At 41.9% G+C, this 19,384-nt stretch overlaps 1 protein-coding gene across 2 annotated transcripts in view; it reads right to left on the reverse strand.

The window, feature by feature from the left end:
* BCL2L13 (BCL2 like 13) overlaps positions 1-19,071 on the reverse strand; it is a 38,658-nt gene extending 19,587 nt beyond the window's left edge. The window contains exons 1-5 of one of the 2 annotated variants that reach the window (XR_009114371.1): positions 18,913-19,071; positions 12,765-12,928; positions 4,756-4,866; positions 3,698-3,854; positions 1,680-1,769 (exon numbers count right to left, since the gene is read on the reverse strand). Coding sequence is in view for 1 of the 2 variants with exons in the window: in XM_058022684.1 (XP_057878667.1) it covers positions 1,680-1,749; positions 3,698-3,854; positions 4,756-4,866; positions 12,765-12,891 (465 nt within the window). In the remaining variant the exon portion in view is untranslated. The remainder of the gene's footprint in view (positions 1-1,679; positions 1,770-3,697; positions 3,855-4,755; positions 4,867-12,764; positions 12,929-18,912) is intronic. The other variant, XM_058022684.1, reaches the window with a different exon arrangement.
* Between the last annotated feature and the right edge of the window lie 313 nt (positions 19,072-19,384).

Here is a 19,384-nt window from a genome sequence, read left to right on the forward strand (position 1 = left end):
TTTTTTTTTCATGAGAGCCTTATTTCAAATAGAAGATGAAGACCCTTGTCCTTTCAAGAATTCAACATGAACATGTTTTTCTAACAGCTTCTTTAGAGTAAAAATTAAGCTGAGCTGAGATGGCAGGAAAGCTATCCAGATTTCTTCTGTTACAAAACACAATTCTGATTAAGATGATAAAGGAAATTAAAAGGAAATGAAACCAACACAAATGTACTGCATCTCCTCAAAACAAAGATTATTGAAGGAACTGCTGGGCATTCCTGGAGCTCCAAACTACCAGAAAAACAATCCAAACAGATGCTGTGCTGGGGTACAAAACTTCCCCTCTGGTTTGCTTTTATGGCATTTTCATATGGACCGTGTGTTTTGCAGCAGCAAATGTTACAGGCAAGCAGAGCTGATGACAGATGTTCTGGATGATGCTCTCCACCACAACTGATGGGGACTGAAATCCACTGAAATCCTGAGCCCCAAATGCAGCCCTCTCATCCAGCCAGGAGGATTCATCCATCCTCAGGAGGTGGGGACCCAGAGCACACTGACCTGAGAAGCCCCAAGCACCTCCTCCCTTGCCAGCTGAGCCACAATGCCTGGTTTTGTGCTTGGCTTTAGCCTTCACCAGCTGAAAAGTGAAATGTGCTAGCTTAAGCCACCTTCTTGATAATCAGATTTCATGGTTGTTTAAACCAAAATGCTGAGAATCACAAGATGACAAATTGAAAGAGCACACACATAAAGCAATGATAATTGCTGGAGCCATGGGCAGTAACTTGTCATGCAATGTTTATTAAACTGCTGTACAAGGGCCCACACCCTGGGTTAGATGAACACTTTCTGAAGTAAGCAGGGAAATCTAAGTCAGGAAAAAGTTTTTCTGGAAAAGAAATGTAAAGAGGAGGGAGAAGATTTCTTGTTCTATTTTAAATGTAAGACTACATTTTACCACTCAAATTGTGACTACATTTTCAAGTAGTTATTTCATTCTTTCATTCTTTTTTGATGCCCACTGAACCCATCAAGGAATGATTATGGTGATGAATTCAAATGATTAATGAAAGATGAATCTGGGAAGAATAATCTACTCATTCTCCATTAAAAGTAATTTAAGATAATTCATTTACAGATTTGCATTTTGTTTGAAAAAAGAAGATTCTCCTCATTTGAGATAACTACTCTTGAAACCAGGTAGGAATACCATCCCTACGGTTTCTGAACAATTTAAATATCATGAAGATACTATCAATTTTTATTTCCACCATGCTCAGCACTCTTTTTTACATTTATTTTAAACCTGACATTGGAGCAGAGAAAGAGCAGAGAAGTGTTATGAAAAAACCATCTCAGATTTCATTCCGAAACTGCTGCACGAATTAACCTCTCTTGGGAATTTAAAAAAAATAAGTCAAGCAACATGCCTAACTTTCCATTTTACCAAACTAAAGGCAGGTTGACCTAACACTTCAATCCAACAACTTCTAGCTAAATTATCTATAAAACTACCCGCTATGTGCACAGCTACCACTCTGAGAGTGCCATTTATTTCACACTAAAACCAAGTTCTTTCTATTTCTGGCCCTCTGGGAAGCACAACTGCAGCTAGTACAAACAACATGGACATCAAGGAGACCCAAGACATATCCAAGGACACATCCAAGTGCAAGTGACAGGTCTGGTACCTTGTTCCACCCACTGGCATGAGCAGCTGCCTCGTGCGTGCGCTCCCGATACTCCTGATACGTCACCGGCCTGCAGAAGTTAAACCAACACTGAAAGTTATAAAAGGAAACAAAAGAACATGAATAAAAGAAAGTTCTCCGTTTCTAGAGGACAAAATATTTGCACATGCATTACAGCAAGTAATTTTCAGGAGCTAACAAGTCTTGTGGTTCAGGACATAAAACAGCAGCACCAGACAGGGTCAGGAAGGCATCACCTTTCTCCCACTTGCACACTTGGATATAACTGGTGAATTTCCTAATAATTTGATACTCTACAACTTAAAAGACATTAGATAAGTAGGTTCTCTGATATACTAGAAAACTTCTAAGCTCTTGCATATATTTCTTTTATAATCTAAGATTTTAAAGATAGAAAATTCCACTAAGAAATCCATACCTGAGCTAGAGGCCAATGCAGAGAAATATTGTGTAATCAATACAGGCTATGGACTAACACAGACTGAATGCATTATGTCAGAGTTGAAACTTTTATTTGCAAGAAACAGCACTTTTGATCACAAAACCCCTTCATACTTCAGTAGATACCTTTATTCTAGATTTATCACATCTCTACTTCTCTGAATTGGGGTGATGAAATTCCTCTCTTCCATACTCTTTTCTCCAAGATCATTTGGCATCTCAGAGTCAGTAACAGCAAAAGCTTTCTGCCAAGTGACAGCAGAAGATGCACTGCTTCAAAAGCAGCTCTCCTCAGCCCAAACCATTACAAAAGGCAAGTTCAGATTTCAGTTTAATGGAAATAGTGGTAACTGGCATTGGACAGAAAACTGCTTCTTGAACTCCAGGAACCTGTACTGATCTAACATCTAATGTACCCTAACACCTGTTTATATGCATGTCAGAGGGCAGGAAAATAAAAGCCAAATTAATAAGTATTGCATTAAATAGCACAAGTCCAGCAACAGGGGGAAAAATAACTGAGTTAATGCACAGTGGGGAAAACATAATTTGTGTTTGTCATTTTAAGGGCATTCTCTTGACTTCCTTGGCACATTAATTCTTTGAAACTAAATCTAAATCAATCAGTGGGATGAGCAGAGCAGGAACAGCTGCAGGAAGGATATTACCAAGAGATTAAACAGTAACTCTAGTTTGCCTTAGAAAAAGGCAACACGGTTTCACAGGCATTTCAGACTTTATATATGTGCATGCACCAACAAAAAATTATTTAGAAAGCAAATATTTTCCTATAGAAAACATAGGAAGCCTAGAACATCAGAATATCAAAAAACTAGAACCACTTAAGTGCATGGCTGCATTTATGCAACTCTTCCTAAAGCAGCACCTTCCAACTCCAGCTCTCTACCAACACATTTTGGAGGTCACTCAGAAAAGCCTCAAGTACTTCATGCAGATCCATTAAATTTCAGGCTCATCATTTATAACAGCAAACCAAGCAACCACAACAATTGTATTAATTTGCAAAGACATTAATTAAGGTACTAGCATGCCAACTGCACTGTGCTATTTACACAATAAGTTTAAACTGGCAGGACAGATGTTAAGGCACCAAGGTTAGCCCAGGGGCCCACATCTGCTTCAGATGTGCACCTGAAGGGTGGTCACAAGGTCTGTAACTCCCATCCTCTCCAGGAAACCCTCCCTCTCATCATGGGCCAGGCCACAAACAAACCCTCAGCTCCACTCTATAAAGCTAAGGACATTAATGTGGCTACAGCCCAGCACTGATGAACAGGCAATGGCAGCTCAAACTGCTTGATGCAGCCTCAAAAATTCAGCAACAAAAGTTTAGAAAAATTTTAGAACTTACATTGCTGCAAAGGGCAAATACCACAAAGAAGTATTTGCACATTACATTGCAAAACAAAACAAAACCAAAAAAAAGGAAGATTGAAAAAGAAAAATGTAATACAAGATGCAGTCCCAGCTTCAGCATTTCAGCAGCATTCACAGTGCAAAAGGAAACATCTTTGAAAAAGCAAACGGAAACTCACTTGCTAAGCAAGGTCTGCAGTGCTTTGTGCAGATGCTCCTTCAGTTCCTGGGACACTTTCTCCCCCAGATGAGCCAGGCAATCTTCTATGGAGCTCTCTGGGTTGGCAGGGCTGAACACTGGGGAAGTGTGGCAGTCAAAGCCTGTAGTGGTAAATGCTGAGAGAAGAAGGTACACAAAATCAAACAGATTCACACAAGAACATCAACAGTCTCAGATTTCTTACCCCTGCAGTTTACACAGTTTACATAAGGGATGAAAAATTCACAGCTCTGTAGTCAAAGCATACCATGATCAAATCATAGTAAAATTGTCCTAATACATTCTGAAAGTGCTACTTACAAGGCAGAGATGACTTTGAGCTACATTTCCCCACCAGCTCTTGTTTCACAATTGCATCCTAACCAGAAGTTTGCTGAATGTGCAGCTCTTGTCCCATTTTAAGCTGATGCCAACCCTGGCATCTTCTCATAGTAAATTGGCCCACACATGGACATCTCTGCAGCATTTTTTAAATATTATTTTGTTCATGTAACCTATTCCTTCTCAGTTTAAAACTTCTAAGAAAGCTCCATATAAAAGAACTTAAACAGCTCTAGAGTGTTTCTATTTGAGATTTGTGATGTGCAGTACACATGCAAAACAAAGATGGGTTTGAAATCATTCCTATAAAAGCCACATCTCCAGGTCAAAGCATACCACAAAAAATAAACCTGGTGGAAGGGAGAAATCTGAAGGTTTAAGTGCACTCTCATTGACATATTAGCTCCTGAGGACTTCTGCCATCAAGTGCAGCAGCTTAAGAGTTGCTTACTTTTCATTATTTATAGTAGACTATTAAATGTCATCCAGTTGTTTGCTTTGGCCAGGCTCCACCACTCCAAATGGTAATGTTTAACTATTTTACTCCATGTGGCAATGTGTACAAATCTTGTGGGGGGAGGAGGATAAAGAGATTCAAGGCATTCAAAAATCTCTTTAACTGAGTACCTGTTACAAATTAACCACCATTACAGTGCATAGAGATTATGGATTGAAACTGGAAAACCTGAAGAGCACCTTCCAAGATTTCTTCATCAAGACGTTTTAGCTCCTCCTCGATTTCTATTTTAATCTTCTCCAAAGCCTCTTTCTCCAGAGCATGTTGTGCCATAAGCTGTTGTTGAGTCCCTGAAAGAAACCAGAGAAATCATTCAAATGTTTTAATTTCATGTTTCAAACAAGGTAGATAATGGAACATGGTATTGAAATATTAAGTATAAAGGAATTTTAGGTGAAAATTTGAGGTGAAAGCTGGATTTCAGACAGCAAGAAGTATGATCCCTCCAGAGGACTTACTACAAAGTTTTATTATATGAACTCAGAAACAGATAAACTTACAGGCCTATTCAAGGTAGAACTGGTGCTTCAAAAAAAATTAAAATAATAAAAATTTTTTAAAAAGAGTAAGAACTGTAAAGCTACAAACAGGATACATAGAAACTTTAAAAGCACTATCTTCAATTTAAGACCAAAAGCAAACCAAGGCACATCAACAATCAGCCATTACACCTAATACATTTATTATCAAACTATACCAAAACAAAGCAGATTGGCATAAGCTTGATTTTTAGCAGCAAAAATATAAGATTTATATTGATGCCTGCAAAATCTACAGCATTCTCAGACCAACTATGCAATGACATCAATGGAGAATCCTGAAACCTGTGAACTGTGTATCATTTCCCTGGCCATGAGGAGTCCACAGACCACAATTTAACACTGGGTTCACAAGCAAGACTAGAGGCAAAGGACCTCACAATTGTCATTCAGTTGCCAATTCTCTCTTAACCAAGAAATTTAAGAATTTGAAATGGCTACATTTCCCCAGAACTCACATGCCATGGTTTGGGATCACATTTTCCATGTGCTGACTCCAGATATTGGTAACAGAAGTTGTTTCAGCCATATCAGTCAGGGTTACACAGATTCTCAGTTATCTTAATCATTAATCTTAATCATTATTCTGTACCAAGAGACACAAAACTGTTTCCAAACAAACCCAGGTATTCAGGACATCTGAATTTCTCACCCTTTCTGCACCTGCACCCAGGGTTACAGTTCTACCCAGACATCCAGACAATGTTCTGCTCTACAGACATTCTTCACCCAGCAGAAGAAAACAAAAAGGGAAGGGATTTGTATCTGTAATGCTGGTGTCATCTGACTCAATTTCCTCCTCATCTATTTCAATTCACACCCAGATCTTCAGGTAAGTCCTGTAACAGCCAGGGGAGCTTTCTGGCACATCTTTTTTTATTCCTGTTTTGAAGGCACTAAATCATAATTTGGTGGTCTCATGAATGACAGCTTTGTGGCCTGTTTCCTTTGGTTTGGTTCTCTGCTGGAACTCACTTAAAGTGTTGTCTTGCCTTCCCTTTTCTTCCACAATGGACACATATAATCACTAAATTTCATAAAAGGGTGTGTGAAAAATGTAAAAGCACTTAACACACACAGATGTGTGGTTCACTACACACTAATGAAGTACACTGTGCATTTTCTGTGATTAAAAAACCACCAGACAATAAGCTTTTATGGTCTCCTACAATTGAAAAAGACGTTAAAAATCCACAGTATCAACCCACTGAACATGTGTTAATGCTTAAAAACTCAGCAGCAGGATCCCTCTAAACCAATGTATGCTTAAGTCAGTATAAAATGTTTTCATATATTTCTGTGACCAGTCACTTTAATTCCACTGGACTTAACCACACATGTTCAGAATAACTTTACTTAGCTTCTTAAATCCCTTCCCAAGTAGCATCTCTGCCAGTGTGAGTAATAAATTCCAGAGAGGAGCACAGTGTTCTCCTTTTGGTTAATGCCCTGTCAGATGCTTCTCTGAAGAACTGAACCACTGCCCTGGAGTCAAGTGCAACAAGTGTGAGCAAGTTCACCCCTTGTGTGAACCTGTGCTTTCCATGAGTCTGGAAGGACAGAGGAGCAGCCATTCTCACAGGAATAATGTGACAATGATCACCCCTGACAAGCTGTCATACCTGATAAGAAGTCACCCAGAAAATGGAAGGAAGAGAAATTCCACTGCTGCCAGAGTACAAAAGAGCTGTTTGGATAATCAGCACTGCACTCAATGGTTTCCATCTCCCAACACCCACAACTTTGCAGCAGCTGCTGATTCTGAGAGCACCTGACTATTCAGCCATGCCAGAACATCAAAACCCCACCCCTCCCACAGCAGTGACTTTGCACTGTTTATTCCCCTGATAAAGAATGGATTCCAGCTTTCTGCATCTCCCGGATATTGACTGCTACAGCAAACACTGCACACTGCAAAGCTCCTAAGTGAGGGGTACCTTTTTCTCAATTATCCAACTTCCAAGTCACAAACAGGCAGAAGAAAACAGTAAAACCAGCTTATTTTAGGTGAGAATATATTTTCATTATCAAAGATGCAAATGGTCACACCAGAAATGGTGTTTGTAAGAGACAAAAGCATTGAAAGCTTTCCTGTGTTCAAGAAATGGGTTTGCATCTTCTGGGCTTTTGGCAAACCAACTCTGCAAGGCTCTTCCCAAGCCAGAGGCACAACAAACCTCTGTTACATGCTCTTACACAACCAAGTTAGTGCATTCTACTTTCTATTTATGGAATAAATGTTCACTTTGGCACAATTATGTTCCTGTTGAGATTTTGGGTTTCAGGTATCTGGAAGTAACTTAAAGAGCAGAGGAAAATGGGTTGTGGAAGTCCATCAAGTCCATCAGGGAGCATCTGACTACACAACAAATGTGATACTTCAGTAAAACTCCAGGAGCTCAGTAACAATAAAGAGTAACCTGTTTGCCAGGGTTGATCTCAGGAGGAGGAGGGATGGAAGTAATTCATCAGAGCTACAGAGTCTGCACCTCTCACTCTACAGGGCTTGAGCCAAAATTTCAGCTAACAAGGGACAACAGGGACTATAAGGAGAGACTGAAAAGATGTTTTGCCTTTTTGGTTCAAGGGAATGAAGGATGATTGGAAAAGAAAGCCACTGATGTCACAGATTGCTCCTGATTTTTTTCTTTCATGCTTGTAATTTTAATTTAACAATATCTTCATTTTTGAGTTCTCCTAGGTCTCTATATTAACTTCTGTCCAGTTGACATAAAAATTTACTTTCAGCATGGCTGTAATATTTGTTTAACATCTCACACTTTTTAAAACATTAAGTAACACTCTAAAATTACTGTAAGCTCTGAAAAGTTACAAAGATATACCAAATTTCTTTACAAATGTATTTATTTGTTTCCTTTAATGAAACTAAATCCATTACACCAGCAAACTCCAGACCATGGACTGCCACACATGGATGTTGCCCTTGATTTAAGAAATGTTTAAAAGAAGCTCTTTAGAAACCATAAGAATGCTCAGCTTAAAAGAAACTGAAAAAGTCTAAAATATTAAAAAGATACAAGATATTGCCAATTAACACTATTTTTTTTGTGGGCAGAGAGGAAGCTTAGTCAAGTGGGAATTGACACCCCTAAAAGCTCCTTTTACTTCCCTCATTTAAGGTAATAACTCCCTTATTACCATGAACTGGACTGCTCTGACCTACAATGTGAATCTTTACTGCCCAAACAGCTCAAAACCAAACTAAAAACTCAGTTTCCTACAAGGCAACAGTAGGCACCATGTGTGGGAGGCCAGGAAAATGGCTCAATCACTAACCACATACACAGAAAACCTAATTTTCTTCACAGTGTTTGTCATAGCCACAAGCTCAAGGGATGGTGTAAAGCAATGGGGAAGTAGATTAAAATAGAGAAATATATCAAAAGTCACTCCTTGATAAAATATAAACAAACATTTATAATATAAAAATATTGAATCACAAAACCAAAGTACTTTGACTCACTTGAAAAGTTAGTAATGCTAACAACTGCAGCACAGTGGAAGCTTCTGTAATGAGAATGACTTCAGAGGGAAAAGTGTAGAGATGTTTTCCAATACTTAATAATTATTTTCTGTGTCTGAACCAGTACTGATAGGTATGAAAAGAGTTCTGAAAAAATACAAAGCATCTCTGCACAATCTAATGAACAGACAACTGAGAGCTTCCACACATTTTAAATATAGGTACTCACTGTTGCCTCAAAGCACATTGACTTACCCAGGTGATGCTACTCTGAGTGTTTTATCAATTTATCTGATTTGTTCACCTACCAAAAATAACAGAATATACTGCTAATGGATTTTGCTTTAAATAAACTGCAGGGACTGTTATGCAGAATCATTATTCTGGAAAAACTAATGGGAAAAATCTCTCAAAGCACTGGCCAGTTAAATTTGCTGGATTTACCTCTGGAGACACTGAAATCTATTACAGAATCCTATACAGCTATAATGTTTAAAGACTGGCTTGCCCAGTAAAACTGTCTTTTCTTCAAGAGTCTGGATTATTGTGGATGGCTCTCTCTTCAGTCTCTGTGCTGAAAAGAAGATAGCAAAATCAAAACTTCCAAGTCCTCATCAGGTGTTGATTTATATCAACGTTATTTGCTTGGAGCCAGAAGTGATTTTAGTGGTTGTAATTGAAGCCATCCTTCTTGAACAAAACCAACCAAGAGAGCCAAAAGGAAACACAGCAATGTAATTTTCTATGTAATTTCTCTGAATTTTCTATTCACTGAAAAAAACCCCTCCAAAAATCATCAGTCTTGGAAAGCATATTAGACCTACAAGCAATGAGAAGTTTTAACTGGAAATCTATCAACCTATCTTCAAATGTTATTCTTATCTCAGTATTTGAAACAGAAAGATGTACACCAGAAAAAAAAAAACAAAAAAAAACAAAAAAAAACCCAAAACAAACTAGTACAAAATGCAGGAAAACAGAGGCAGAGGATGGTAACAGAGGCAGCTCTGGCAGAGATAATATAGTGCCACTCCTGTTGGGAAGGATCACTTTTGGCTAGGTGGTTTTGACCCACTAGAAACACCTTCTACTTTAACTGGAGTGTCAAAACTTCACCAGAATTTGGGATGCTGTGGTAGGAGACTCAAGGGAAATACAGAAATCCTACCACCACCTAGGGCACCTGTTCTCCTCATCTCCCATGTTTGGTACAGATGCAGTGGAAAGGCAGAAGATGCTCCAGTGGTGACACAAGGTGGCTGGAACTGGGATCCTGAGCTGAACTGCCCTCTAGAGGAGTCCCTCACTCTCCCTCTCAGGCACACAGGGAGCTCAACTCCACCAGGGCAAGCTGAAACTTGTCTTCATGGATTACACTGAGTATGATTCAGAAAACTTACCAGGCGTAGTCTTATTTGGATCTGAGAAAAATAAATTAAGAGAAAGTGCTGCAAACTTTAGTCAAGGCCTCATATGAATGGAACACAAAATGCAGGAGTTTGTTCTGCAAGTGGAAAGGAAACAGGCAGTAGGTAAAATTGCTGCTTCATTGCTGCCCATGGAAGGTCTGTCAGTACAATATCCAAATCAAAGCAAAGTAAGATTAAAGACAGGTGTTTTTTATTGGAATCCTCTCAATTCCCAAATCAATGGTGTTCAGCCATATAGTACATAGACTCCTGACCAGCATTCTGAAGTGCCACAGAATTCTACAATGGAAGGAATCTGGGATCACTCAAAGTGTTGAATTAACAACTGATGACAGTGCTTGGAAACCACACTGACAGGCAGGAATGCTGTGCTCCTGCTACCCCTTCTGTGTCTGTCACCAAACCCAGAAGTCTCCTCCTCAAGATGGGATTCCAGTTCATTTCCATTTCCCAGCTTTCCCATCTCTCATTCTCACCAGGTTTCTCAGCCCACACTGGGGACTGTAACACCCAGCTACACCTCCCAGCAGTGCATTAGGCTGGGCAGGAAATATCCATTATGGGCTGTGCTCCCCTCCTGGGGACTGCAGATTACAGCCAGCAGGCATCAGCCAGGTGCCAAACAACCAGGAGATCCTCACTGGGTATATAAACTGCTCAACAGACAGTGGGGATGCACACAGCCCTCTGAAATAACCACACACAGCCCAGCAGTGTGCCTCAAACACTGCTTCATTACAAGCAAGGTGAGCAAATGTAGGAGAAGGGATTTTTTAAATGTAGCTAGCAGACAAAAGAAACCTCTCAGAAGCATGAAAGGCAGAAAAGCACCACCAGGAAAAGTGAGTTAGGAAAGAATGAAACAAATCCTGATAAAGCATTTGCTTAGTTCAATACAGCCTGAAGTCCATTCAAAGCATTACAAAACAGAGTGAGAAACAAATTGGCAAATTAAAAGTAAGGCAAAATTATTTAATCCTAAGGCTTTGATCAGAAAGCAGCAAAACACTGAAAGACAGACCTAATTAAAGTGAAACATAAGCAGGAGAGGAGACCTTGTGGTCACTGTCTGGTTTGGTAAATGAGGTGGGGAAAATGTAGGAAGATTTCCTCTTCAGAAGTTGTAAAGTATGAATGCTTTAGAGTATTTTAGTAGCAAATCAAACTACAGGCTGCTGTGACACAAGCTAACACATCTAAACAATATCTGAGAAGTAAAATCTTAAGTCACTACAAAATTTTCATTTAAGGATTTGTAGCTTCCTCTTTAGAAAGTTTAAATATACTTCTGTAATTCAGATTAGAAGCTTAGAGGTTCCAGTAATGAGAATCAACTGATTCTGAAAATGAAAGGTTTCACCTCAATTTGCAAATGCTTCAAAGGTAACTACAGCCAAATCATTTTTAAAAGCTTTAAGACTAGCATTTCCCTTTCTGAATCTATTTCTAGAACAAAGCAGACTCTCATACATTGAACCTTTATATGTACTCAATACATTTCCAGTTACAGCCCAGTTATAAATGGGTGGGATGTTCAGAATGAGATGTCATTGCTAAAATAAGCACATATTTCAACAAAGGGTTTTATGAAACAGCTAAGGTGCCTCTCCTTTCAGGGACCACAGAGGCAGACAAAGTGGAAGTAGCAAACATACCTCAAATACACAAAGGTATTTATGAATTACAGTTTATTAATTACATAACAATAATTTAATGAATTATATATAATATAACCAGCATGTGCTATGTGATTAAGAACCAAACAGAAGAGCACTTCTGTGATAACCTTGTTGCAGTCTTTCTTTTCAGGAATTTCTCACTTGATGACAGGTAAGTTCAGTAAGTGACAGGATATGCATTATTAAATGGTTGTTCAAAGAAAACAAAGATTCTGAAGACTGTCTCTGTTTGGTTTGGGCTTTTTTAAAGTCTCCTTTCATCAGAATAAGCTCTGAATCACAGAACTAATAGTGACTAAAACATCGTTAAGAAATGACAAGTCACCCAGGCAGTCCTGACAAACAACATTGCATAAGTAATTGCCACCACAAAATAAAAAACAGTTTTACCTCCTAGCTTTATGTGAAACACAATCTACCAAACTTCTTTTATTCTGCCTTCTATTTATGTATTTATTCTCTTTTATCCATAAACCTGTCCTGGAAGAAATATCTGCAGTCCTTGACTTTGCATAAATAAATAAAAAAATAAACACAAGTAGCATAGGCCACATCTCTGCACCAGCCCTGAGTGACAACAACAGCAGCCTCAGTGTAATAGGGCAAAACTATTTAGCACAGGAGGTTGCTCAAGACACCACTCAGTTTATGCCAGTAAACATTCCCTCACCCCTGCTTACTTCCACTTGTGTCCCAAAAAAATAGCAAGCATGGGCTGAAATTCTCATGCTGGCTCAACAAATGTAATGTACATCAACCCAAGGTGATATATATCCTAGCCTCAAGGCACAACTAAAATCACTTATTTGCTTCCTAAACACCAACCAGCTCTGGCATAGCTCAAATTAAAACATTAATCTACACATAAACAGCTTTGTTTCCATCAGCATCTCACATCTTTAAACTGGAATTTATTCATTTTTCACTGAACAAACCAAGAGATTCACTGCACCGGACATCAGGCTAATGCTCTGCACACCTGCAGAAACAGCCCAGGAACTAATTGCAAACCCAGCTGCACACGGAAATGGCTAGAGATGAATATGCAAATATTACCTTGAGTTGGAGGAGGAGGAGGAGGATGCTCCTGTGGCTTCTCCTGTGCTAGAAGGCCCAGGTAGCTGAGCACTACGTATTTGGTTTCATAGTGAAATCCTACAGGCACGGCAGTAGCGGACGCCATCGGGGTGGCTGCGCTGCGCTCGGGGGAGCCAGGAGGGCTGTCAGGGAACAGAAAAGGGGTTTGGTTGGCTTAGAAGGCTGCAACAGGTCATGAACCCACACGTAACAAGGAATTATGTAACAATCCTGAAGCAATATCCAGGTTTTTGCATTCTTATTTTAATAAGAACCATGCGGAGTAAGCCCAGCTGTGCCTCAGTGCAGCTCCTGCCCGCTGCCAGCAGTGGCATTTCTCACTCCTGCCTGCCATAGTCACACAACCATGCAAGCAAAAGGAGCAGTCCCTAGCACAGGTTTTTGTGAAGTTGGTGTGGCTGCAGCGATTTATTTGGGCTACCCATTGCCCTGAAACAGAATTATCAAAAATTGGTGACCTGCCACGGCCACACTCCCATGCAAGCAAAATGAGCAGTCCCTCAGCACAAGGTTTTTGTGAAGTTGGTGTGGCTGCAGAGTTTTATTTTTTGGGCTATCCATTGCCCCAAAACAGAATTATCAAAAATTGTTCCTTGTAAAAAATGTGTATATGATATAGAAGAATTTTCATTATGATAGTAAAGGCGCATCTATTTTCTGATTTTTTTTTTCTTTTAAATAATCTGGACTGTTGAGTCTATTGTATCATTCACATGAAAAAGTTGCATTTAGAATTAGAATTATCCTTGGGTCGTGGACTAATAAAAAACTGCACTTTTTGCACCCACAGATGTGTAAAGAAGGTTGACCTTCAATTCTACAAGCATCTTAGAAGTTGAAGTCACAAACTTGAAAAGGACAGAAGTTGTTAGAGACCAGGCAAGTGTTTTTCTGTTAGCTGAAATTGTCTTTTAATTGCTTATATGTGCAGGACTGTTAAACTTAAGAGGAGCCATCCTCTAATCTCTGCAGAGTCTAGACTGAAATGCTCACCCATTGTTTGGTGGTTCCATTTAAACACATTGGTCAGAGGTGTACTGATGCTTTTTCAATGACAGTAGGTTTCACAGTTAATTTTTCCCAATATTTGTGGCATTTAATTCATTTTGATCAAGTTCTATATTAGATTTTGAGTGGAGCTGAAAGTGTAGCCCAAAAACAAGATGAAGCAAGCCTCAGTAGGGTGGAGGGAAATTGTCAACTGGAGGGGTCAGTTTTCCACAGCTTTCTTAATTCTTTGCTGTTACAAGAACAAAACAGCTGGAGTTCACCCCACAGAAAATAAATCCCATGCTTGGAAGTGTAAGTCAGGGCTCAGAGCCTATGGATTTTTATGGAAGTTAGAAAGAGACCATTAGTCTCATGTTTTGACAGATTCTGAACATTTCCTTAACCACCACACGTGGTAAAAAGGCAAGTTCTGAGGAGTCTCCCTTTCCCAAAGCCTCCCATCAATATTTTCTCTGCTTTCTCAGATTGGCTACTGTGATGCCCAAAAATTGTAAGAGAAAAACTGACCAAAATTGCCTCAAATTAATTTTAGTGTTCCAACAGCAATGGAAAACATATGGTCAACAGAGAGAATTCCACATTCATTGTAGGGATTGGAAGAACAGATGGTTGTTTGTCCTGGATTTCTCACCCAGATGTTATTAAGTATAAACCAGAAATCCACACCTAACAGCAACATCTGGCCAAAATCTCCTCCCTGTTTCACTCTAATTGTTTTGTTGCTTTTTTGAAATATCCAAATAAGACCTGCAGGAAAAACTAAGGTAGAGAGAAATTAAAAACGACACAGTAAAAAGTAAAATCTCAAACAACAACATGGAAGTGGAGATAAAGCCATGCAAGAGATGAAAAGGATGTTTGAGATTAATCAACATGTTTTAGCTGGTTTTGTTTGGCCAAGTCTGGATAACTACTTCCAACATACTGTCAACTTAATGGATCAAATAATGCTATCTAGTGGTTTCTGACAAACTCTTCAAGTTGAGTTCCCCAGGACTTCAAAGAGTCATTTCCCAAACAAGCAGTGGCCAATTCTTGGCCACCAGAACAGATGTGTAAATGAAAAGCACACAAGAAGATTGTGCTACAGAACAGCTACTGAACAGGCACTGAAAGAGCCAGATAATTTAGTAATGTGAGACACAGTTACATTTAGAAGAAGATTTTTTTATCAAGTTTAAAGTTTAAAGCAGTTAGAATGAGCAAAATGCTAAATACAAGGAAGAGAAATTGGACCCTCTCAAGAGAGTTATGGATTGCACTGGAAATGCCTTGGGACTAAAAGAAAGAATCAGGTTCCAAAACCAAAGAACAATCTGCAAATGAAGCCTCAAGTTTAATAATAATGATAATAATAAACAACCAAGAAAGCAAAAGAAAAGCACTTGCCTGTCTAGATGTTCAAGATGCCTGGGCTAACTTCTAATCCCTCCTCCCTGAGAAGGAATTCAGATTAACAGCAGTTGCACACTGGTTACTGAGGATAAACAGAACTAGAACTGTGCTATGGCATGGTTGCTGTGGGAGTAGGTAGCTTGGCAAAGAAAAATTTACCACCAAACTAAAAGCTGTAAAAGGAAAATAAGTGCTGTAAAATTGGCTGGCTATTCTCTTTAGAAACTCTAGTTTCTGAAACCCATTCAGTACTGAAAACAGAAATGGGCTCTCTGTTGAAGACCATACTATGGCAGCCCTGCCTCTTGCTCCATGTATTTAAAAATGCCTGAAAGCCTTTACCAGAAAGGTTGGGTTGTGTCTTTGCTGCAGCTTGAACCAAATCAGCAAATTATATACAAAGGAAACAATGAACTTGGAGTCAACATTTCATCCATGCTGCCTCTTCCATCCCAGAGTGCTCCACAGGCAGCACATCCTGCTTCAGACACCTAAGGAATCACAGCACAGAAGAACCACAGCTTTGAGCCTCTTCCAAAATTGAGATTTTTATAGAGCAAGAAGATCTGAAAAAAACCCCAAACTGTTCTGAAGACTTAAGGATCCTTTAACAATAGATCTGCTCTTCAGATCTGCAGTCACCACACATCACATGTTGACATCACCAGGTGGGAAAGGTGCCATTCCCCAAAAAGCAAAAGCTCCCCAGCCTGTTTCAGTTCTGGTTTGTTCAGTAGAGATCCACAGCCCTGAAATCAAAATGCTTCTCACAATGCCTACACAGTGAATGGGAGCCCTTCCAGACAACCTGAACTGATCTCTCCTGAAAAAAATCAGCCTGACAGATGGTCCAGAGACATCCAGAAACTGTGCTGTGGACCAAAGAACAAGCCTGAATATATAATAGAGATTATTCTTCAAAATATAATTCCAAATCAATGCAGAAAATGAAATAAAAAAAAAAGTTGATGAAAACAAGCATGATATCCAAAACAGCACAGTGCAACAGGGAGGCCTAATTCATGAAAATCACAGCTCAGCACTTCTCAGGGGAGGAGGGGAAAAAAACAGAGAGAGAATGAGACCACTGCTTATTTAAATAGTGGCTAATGTTTCCCTGGGGAAAGAATGATAAAAAAAATTACCTCAGTGGATACATTTTGAGAGGCAGTTTTATAATGAAATGAGAAAGGAGACTTAAGAACTTGAATGGAAGAAATCTTCAAATTCACATAAAAGAATGTCATGAGTGGAAGTGCACTTCAGAATCACTGATTTTCCTTTGAGAGAAGCCCACAGCACAGAAACTGAATGACTCCTTTAGGATTGAGAATGACTGGTTTTGTTTACAAAGACAAACACAGAAATATTGACTCAGATCCTGTAAATATCTCAGAAAAGGCCATTTTTCAGGAATGAGGGGGATTGAAAAAGAACACACAGCTTGAGAGACCAGATCAGAGGAAAGAGAACTCTTCACTAAAGGAACAAAATGGAAGAGAGTCCAGAAAGTGTTTAAAATGACAAGCTTGTACAGGAGATGCAATGGAGCAGAGGAAATAAGTAGTTACGCAGACTCCCCAAGTCTTAGAGCCAGGGCAAGAGGGCTGCTTCAGGTTTAACAAGACCTCTGCAGGAATACTGTCCTTAAAAAACTACAGAGATCAACATTATAACATTTTTACCAATTACTCCCTACAAAAAAAAAAAAAAAAAAGAAAACTACAAGCACCTTTCCCAGTTCCTGCACCCTTGGGAGACAGAAGGCTCTACCTGTTGAAGCTGACTTAGCCTGTCACTCCTCCAGCCCTGCTGTCACTTGTTTCATGTGGGCTGAGCTGCTCAAGCGACCTGAGAGCAGGAGTTGCAGCAGGACTGACATTTCCCCATCTGTCACGTCCTAATCCACAGCAGAGTTATAAATTGGATAATGGGCAGCACCAGCCTACCAATGAATACAGGGAATATAATCCCCAGCCACGAGGCCGGGCTGTGTTTGAGTCCCTATCTGTAAAACCCCACTGTGCATCAAGATGTGTTTGCTTGCATCATCCAAACCCCAAAATGCAACATCACTGCTCGGCCGCCCCGAGCAGCTCAGCTGGTTCTTACAAACAATGTCACCTACGGATTTCAGAAACAGCAGCGCTGCCAGAGCTCTTTCCAAACAGCAGCACCACAGCCCTCAGCTCCCACTCCAAAATGGATCACTCCAGAGCTGCAATCCCCACCTAGAGCCTCACTCACCAGCCACAAACCCAGTCACCCTGTGAGCTGCTGTGGCAGAATTCCTCCTGCTGAATTACTGCCACAGCTCCGGCCAGCAAGCGCTCAGCCAAGCAGCAGGATGGCAGCACTGCAGCTCACATCATCTTTAGGGCCTCCTGACCTCGATATGCTCACGGTTTGGGTCGTCCTCCTGCCATCGGTCTCTGCAACAGGCAGCCACGCTCGGCTCAGCTGCATCTACAGCCTCGGTGCCCTTCACCAAACGTGCCCAATTTCAAGGAGCTGCAGGTCTACAGAGCCACACCCCGTATCAACAAGATGGAAAATATTCAGGCACTCTGCAGCCTTACCAGATGTGGGGATTTTGGGTGAGACTTGCATGTGTAGGCTAGTTCAACCTTGCAGCAGTTTGTCTCTGAAAACACTTCCCATAACAGGCAGGGCTATCCAAAGCATCCAGTTGTGATCAGCTTGGGAGATAAATTCTCCAGAGTACTTTTCCAAGTGGGTATGAGGGTATGACTAAGAGATTGTTTATAATAAACTGAGAGCTACTCAGTTCAAACATGTCAGTTCCTACTGGAAATGAATCAATACTGCAGCCACTACTGATCCTCTGGTGGCACTTAATGGATAGAAATACTGGAAAACATAATTGTTCTTTGTCTGGACAGCGGCTGTAGCTGACCTCTGACAGAAATGCAATTAGGTGAGCACTCTAGGCAAACGGGGTGATTTCTCTTCTAGGAAGAAAAGCAAATGCTGTATGCGTTATCCACTACAAAGGTCCTCAATCCTTCGCAGCTTCAAACCATTTCACCACAGCATTAAATTATGACAAGCACAGCTTTCATTAACGAGCTCCATTCCCATTCACTTTCTGCCTTAACGCGCCTGTTTGGGTTTGAGGAGCCGAAAAAATCCCTTCCAAGTTTCAGCGGCGCCGGAGCCGCCGGCGGGAGCGCAGCGTGAGCCCCTCAGTTACTACGGCGATGAATGAGAGATTTATTTATACCCGGGCGGGCGGGCGGGCACGGCGGCGGGATGAGTCACCGGCGGCGCCGTGCGGGACTCGCAGCCTGCGCGCTGCCGCGGCCCCTGCAGCGGGGGAGCCGCCGACGGGAGCCTGGCACGGCCCCTTCGCCACCGCTGCCCGCGGCTCCGGGGGTGCCCCGGGGGTGCCCCGGGGGTCCGCGCGTCCCTCGGCCGCGGCACCGGCCGCCAGGGGGCGCGCCTGCCCCCGCCGCGCCCCCGCCGAGACGCGCGCTCCCGGCTCGCCGCGCCCCCCCCAACTCACGGCCGGGGGTGCGCGCGGGAGGGCGGCGGGAGCGCGCCCAGCCGCCGGTCCCCGCTCCCCCACCACCCTTGAATCAATGAGTAAACGCAGACAGACAGGGAAAGAAATAAAAAAACAAAACAAACAAAAATAAATCAACAGCCAGCCCGCCCGCTCCCACGCCCGTTTCCTCACCTGCGGGCGCCGCGGGGAGGAACTGGAGGTGGAGGAGCGGCCGCAGCTGCCGGGTCGCTCCCGCCGGGGGCGGTGAGGAGGGGAGGGGGGGAGGCGGGAGCGCGCCCGGTGCGCGGGCTCTGCCCTAATTTGCCGCCGCCGCCGCCGCCATGATGGAGGGGGCGGGGGCAGGAGCGCGCGGGGCGCGGCGCGGCGCGTGCCGCGCGTCACGGCTCGCGCCGGGGAGGGGGCGGGGCCAGGCGGGGGCTCCGCCCGCCGCACGTGACGGGGCGGGGCCGGGCGGGAGCGGCTGGCGGCGGTCGCGGAGCCTCCGGCACCGGGAATAAACGTGGGGAGGGGGGCTTGTGCCAACCTGTCCCGTTTCCTCGTGGATTCGGAGCAACAGCAGCCCTTGGCAGGGCAGTTCCCGCCGCCCTGACCTCCGGGTCTCGTGGCTGCAGGTGTGGGTTCGGTGGGTCAGAGTCCCAAACGC

Source organism: Melospiza georgiana, chromosome 4, assembly GCF_028018845.1.
Source record: "Melospiza georgiana isolate bMelGeo1 chromosome 4, bMelGeo1.pri, whole genome shotgun sequence".
Classification (NCBI taxonomy): domain Eukaryota; kingdom Metazoa; phylum Chordata; class Aves; order Passeriformes; family Passerellidae; genus Melospiza; species Melospiza georgiana.